This window comes from Papaver somniferum, unplaced genomic scaffold, assembly GCF_003573695.1.
Source record: "Papaver somniferum cultivar HN1 unplaced genomic scaffold, ASM357369v1 unplaced-scaffold_10, whole genome shotgun sequence".
NCBI lineage: Eukaryota > Viridiplantae > Streptophyta > Magnoliopsida > Ranunculales > Papaveraceae > Papaver > Papaver somniferum.
Window position 1 is genome coordinate 15767651 of NW_020618825.1, and position 6419 is coordinate 15774069.

The 6419-nt window shown below is 35.0% G+C and overlaps 1 protein-coding gene across 1 annotated transcript; it reads right to left on the bottom strand.

Moving 5' to 3' along the window:
• Positions 1 to 5373: 5373 nt before the first annotated feature.
• LOC113326442 (zinc finger MYM-type protein 5-like) lies at positions 5374 to 6168 on the bottom strand. Its single transcript, XM_026574171.1, has one exon. The coding sequence runs from the start codon at positions 6166 to 6168 to the stop codon at positions 5374 to 5376; it is 795 nt and encodes a 264-aa protein (XP_026429956.1).
• Positions 6169 to 6419: the final 251 nt, after the last annotated feature.

Genomic DNA, 6419 nt, shown 5'->3' on the forward strand with positions numbered 1-6419 from the left:
GAATTAAGGTGCATATGAATTTCAAACTCAAATATAAATCTTACGTTCACATTTTATCACTTGATAAAGCTCATCTTTATCTTCATTAGGCAAGGTTAGATATGTAACTTGGACGGTGCCAGCACGAAAACACCCAACACAGCACACTAATATTTGAGCCAAACTTAGTTCAACACGTGACTTAACCCATCACAGTAGCTTCATGTGGGGATAGACTGATCGACACAATGGCTCGTATAGCATGTGGCACGGATAAACACGTGGTACAACACAGCACGACACGCTAATAAAACACGTTACAACATGCATACGACACTATATAATACGGTACAATACAACACAATCCGTATATATTTCACAAAAGAATATTTTTGACAATTTTATCATATTTATTTCTATAACAACACATAATATCTAGATATCGGGAAAATATTTACTTTGAAAATAATAAAATAAAGGTGGCAAGCATAGTACAACACGACACAACACGATTTTTCGGGAACAACACAGCGCTGCAAAGCCCTCAAACACACCACAACACGACACATCTTAATCTTTTGCAAGACACAACACAATACATATATAGCACGGTAGGGTCGCCGTTTAATGAGCCGTGCCTGCCCATTTTACACCTCTAAACAAAATAGTAGCATTTCTAAATTAGATTATACTAATTCCAACAATCACTTAACTTAATGGGAACATCATTTAAATACATGAGGCACATTGAAAAATACCCCTCTCAATATACCCTCAAGTTTTTAAAAGCCTTATTCTTTTAATACAACATTACTATAATACTCTTTTATGTATATTGTTCTCTTTCACCCATCAAACACCATCATAAGCACACCACTTCCACCCACTACCAACCATCGCTCATCACCACCTCCCACCACCACCGTCCACCGTCCACCATCACCACTAACAACCACCACCACCCAAATTAAACTACCACCATCGTCTCCAACTACAATCAACCACCGCCCACTGCCACCACCTTTCACCACCACCTCCCACTATCACCACCGAAAACCACCACCACTACCCACCATCATCGACAAACACCACTAATCACCATCCAACATCGCCGCCAGCCACCATTGCCGCCATCAACCATTACCAACCCAAACTACCACCACTTCCCACCATCGACAACCACCACCACTGCCCACCACTACCGGCATCCACCACCACTTTCCTTCTACCCATCGCCGCCAACAACCGCCACCATCCCCACCAACCACCACTTGAAACCACCATCATCGTCACCATAAGCACCACCACCGTACAGAGTCAACTTGCTGAAGTTGTCTCCAAAACTTCTTTGAGTTTTATAAAGAGGCACACACTACTAAAAAACAATATGTACAATATGGGTCAAAGACGAAGATCGCATAATATATGCAAGCAATATTAAGTTGATGTATTAGCTTGATGGTTTTCTAATCAATTTTTCTAATTTCAACAACCTTTAAACTAACATTTTATTTTTATATAGGACAAGATGATTCAGCTCCAACAACAAAGCGTCGTTGAAGGAGAGCCAAGAGATAAAATTGATATTTATAATGAGCTTTTTGGAAGAAGATTAAAAAGAAGATACACGGCTATCATGCCTTCTGGAGATTCGCTTTAAAGCGAAGCAAATGCAATCCGGAAGATGCAAGCATATATTGCATTACTCGAACACAAGATATTGATTCAAATGTTAAACCAAATGGACCTGGCTGAATAGTTCTATGTATATAATGTTTCAAGTTCTTAGTGTTTAGAATAATAGATCAAGATATAATATCAGTTATATTTTATGAAATTGAAATAAAATTGGTTGGATTATTGTTATTATTTTGGTATGCCTTTAATAATAGGTTTGTAGAGAGGAATAATTTTGTCTTTGAAATTCTTTTCTAAGGAAAACAAAGAGTCCTTAATAAAGTATTTAGGAACCAAAAAACGATCTTTTGTGAAGAAGAAAGTTGTCTAAGAAATTTGTTTTCTAAGACAAAAATTAATAGTCATTAATCAAACTATTTGGAGGAGTTTTTTTTTTACCTTTAGAGGGAAAGTATTTGTCTTTGAAAAAAGAATTTCGAGGCAAAGCGAGTTTTCATTGATGGAATATTTAGGGACAAAACATGTAGCTTTTGGAGGCAAAAAAAAATTGTATTTGAAAGTTTGTTTTAAAAGCAAAATGAATTGTCTTTAATAAAAAAATTAGAGACAAAAATAAAATATTTTGAAGAGAAGGAATTTGTCTCTGAAAATTCTTTCTAAGGCAAGAAATTTGGTCACTAAAAATATTTAGAGACGAGCAGGTTAGTCTCCAAAATTTGATTTTCAGGCGCTATTGATTTCATCTTTAGAGACAAATTTTTTGTTTCAAATAATATACCATTAAAGACAAATTAAACTGACACAAAACTTTTGCTTTTGAGAAACTTTTTTTGGTGTTAAATAGTTATCATTAAAGACAAATTAAATTGACACAAAACTTTCATTTTTGAGACAATTTAATTGGTCTTAAAAATGCAAATTAAATAGTTATCATTAAAAATGCAAACTTTCATTTTTGAGACAATAGTTATCATTAAAGACATTTTTGAGACAAATTAAATAGTTATCATTAAAAACAAATTAATTTGTCCTGGAATTTACATTTTTGCGACAAAAATCTTGCTCGCAAAAAAATGCCTTTTGGTGGCGAATTTTATCGTCATTAAAATAACTTTCGCAGACAATTTTATTTCGTTGGTGAAAGAGACTTTTGTTGACAATAAATTTTTTGTTGTTAATTAATTTCTCTCGTGACCGTTCATAATTTTGTCACGATATACTTTCCCAGACGGGGTATTTGAGACAACATCGTGACAAAAAAAATCCATCTCAGAAAATATTTCGAGACAAAAACAGGGGATTTCCTGACAACCTTTTTTGACACTAAACCCCCATTTTCTTGTAGGAAACTAACTTAAGTTTTCTCGAATGTGGAGGTAACTAGAACAAGTTGTCTCCAATAAACAAATAGAGACAACTAAATCTAGTTGTCTCCGAGTCAAAGGAAACAAGCTCAGCTAGATACAAATCTAATTTTGTCTCAAAAGCAACTAAATCTAATTTGTCGCGATATACAAAGTTATCTCCGAATCTGACGCAACTAATACAAATTTGTCTCCAAATCTGACGCAACTAATACAAAGTTGTCTCCAAATCTGACGCAACTAGCTGGCTCATGTTGTATTCAAAAGTGAAAGCAACTAGCACAATTTTGTCTCCAACTAAAACACATAGAAACAAGTTATTAAAAAAAATGAAGTCAACTATCCTGAGTTGCCTCCAAATCTTGAAACAACTTATTTAAGTTGTCCAGGGCCGTACCAAGCTTTTTGGGGGCCATAGGAGAAAACCAAAAATGGGGGCCTAATATTTTTTTTCCGCCGATTGTTTAAAATAAAACGACCAAAAAACATACGTATGTTTCCAAAAAAAAAATAATAATAATAAACCAGCATAAGTATGTAATGAAATTAAAAACATAAGTATGCAATATAATTACGACTATGCAAAAGTAGTTAATTTACGAAAAATTAATCTTCCTGGCCTCCTCGATGCAAATTCATCAATTATCGTATCGTAATCGATGTTATTCATCATGTCGATCTCGATAGATAACATTGCTAGGTCATTTAATCTTTCTTGTGACATTGTCGACCGAAGGTAAGACTTGATCAACTTTATCTTTGAGAAACTTCTTTCTGCAGAGGCAACAGTAACGGGAACTGTCAACAAAATCCTATATGCAATCTCTGCATTAGGGTAGCACCCTTCCATATATTTCAGAAAATTCAATACTTCAATTGGCCTTTCAGCTTCTTCTGGCAAATAGCCTTTTAGAACTTTCATTTCAGCGTACAAGTCACGCCCATCGATATCGGAACCCATGCCATGCTTTAGATAATTTTGAAGCTTGATACAAGATGACTTTAAAGTGCTATCATCAAGAGAATGTAACTTCTTTACATGTAACAAGAACCCAAAGACTTCATCGAACTTTTGGAATTGTTCAAACCTACTGGTGAGTGAGAATCTAGCCTGATCTACTATATAATTAAAGTAGTTAACTTCAAAAGATCGTTTACCTGATAATGGCACCTCTTTTTCGGTCACAGGCTCGTCAAAATGTTTTTTCCTTTGGATGATTCGTGGTTCATAGAAAGTAGGTTCTATTTCAATTTTTGCTGCCAACTCAGTAGCTTCCTCTAATAACTCTTCAAATCCAGTATCCCTGCACTTCTCAAAAAAAGAAAGAAGATCTTTTACTCGGTCCATGGAAACATCAAGATACATATCTTCTTTCTGTAACAATTTGCTAACAGAGTTTACTGCAAGCAGGAAATGATGCCAAATAACCATCCCGAATATAAATTCAAAATTATCTATCTCGCGTGTCAATAAGGAATCAGCTTCAGCCCTTGTTTTCGTACTAAAGTCAATGGATTCCGACAACTCTAGCAAAGCATCCTGTATTTCAGAAAGTTGGAATCGTATTTCTTTGACACTTTCTATATGACTTTCCCATCGAGTATCTGACAATGGCTTAACAGTGAAACCAGTCACATGTTTCTTAAATACTTGCCAACGTTTTGTAGACGATGAGAACAACTTGTACATCCGCTGCATAACAGTGAAAAAGGATACCGCCTTAGGACATGACTTAGCCATATCCAAGAGCAAAAGATTAAGACTATGACAAGCACATGGCATATAAAATGCCCCTGGATTTACCTTGAGCATCCTGTTTTGCACCCCTTTATTTTTTCCTTTCATATTTGCCCCGTTATCGTACCCTTGTCCTATAATATCATCAATATCAAGATTAAGTTTCTCCAAAAGGTTTTTAAGATCATCAAAAAGTCCTAGCCCAGTTGTTTCTTCCACCTTTAAGAAACCTAGAAAATATTCTTCAACTTTCGGAGTTCTTAAGTAATCCACAGATCTTATAATGAGAGACATTTGTTCTTCACGACTTATATCCGAAGTACAATCCAACAGCACAGAAAAATATTTTCCTTCTTGAATTTTTTCAACAATTTTCTCTCTCACATGGTGTGCCAATAAAGAAATCAACTCGTTTTGGATCTTGGGACTAAGTTAATGATGGTGAATGTCCTGATCTTTGAAACGCCGAAAATGGTCTTGCATTACCAAATCAAATTCCGTAATCATTTCAATAAATCTGAAAAAATTACCATTATTTGCTTCTCCAATCTTTTCATTATCCCCACAAAAAGCTAAATTATTTTTAGAAAGAGTTTTGATAAGAGACACTATTCTAACCAAGACTTGTTTCCAATACTCTTTTTCCTTCCTGATTTATTTTTGCATCGCCTTATCGATGGTTTCCTTTTTCTTCAAACGTCTTCCCAATTCATTCCACTTTGATATGGATTCTATATGTCCCTCACAAGTATCATGTTGTCTAAGTTTTTTACCAAGATTATGCCAATCATTATAGCCATTGGTATCCAACTGACAATCAACCCCATCTCCTTTAAACAATTTGCAACTAAAATAGAACACGTGATCCTTAACAGTTGAATATACTATCCATCTCCTATCAACCCTTTCCCCATTACTCATTTTTTGTTTAAAATAACGGTTAGAGAATCGTCTTCGATGTTCATTGTAAGGATATTGATTATGTTCACTTACTACTCTTATGGGACCCTTTTCTACCAAAAAATCTCTGAAACCTTGGTCAATGAATTTCCAATTTCCCGGATCATAAATGTTTACTGGTCCGCACTCTTTATTTTGCACTTTGCTATGCCTGTGTTCATTCTCATTTGTAGTTGGCAGTAAAAATTCTTCACCTTCCACATCCTGATTATTTCCGCTAGGACCAGTAATGCTACTACCATTGAGCATATCATTCTCTTTCTCCATTTCATTAACCAAATTTGCATATTCTTCATCACCGTCATTCATTGTTTCTGCCGTAGGACCATCACCCTCCTCATTAATTCTCTCTGAACGTCCAACACTATCACTTGTTCGAGCCAAATATTTGTTCATCGATCCTCTTAAAGAATTTTGAAGTTGCTCTACTCTTTTTCTTTTCTTGGCTTTTAAAGAACCACTCTGGCATTTCGTTTTCCTATGGGTCATAGCTTATTCCAACTCTTGTATAAGTTGTATTTTGTCTCTTCAAAATCTACACGGGAACAAAGCAAGATATGTCACATAAAAAATCATCTAAGTGAAGTTGACAGCATCAGTACATAAGCATTAAGCAACATAAAAATTCAAAAAGCCATGTGAGAGTACTGTCTCTTTTCATGATTATCTCCAACTGTAATTTGTAAATTGTAAATAATCAACATTACGTCCCATAATTCGAAGAAGACAAAGTCTAAATT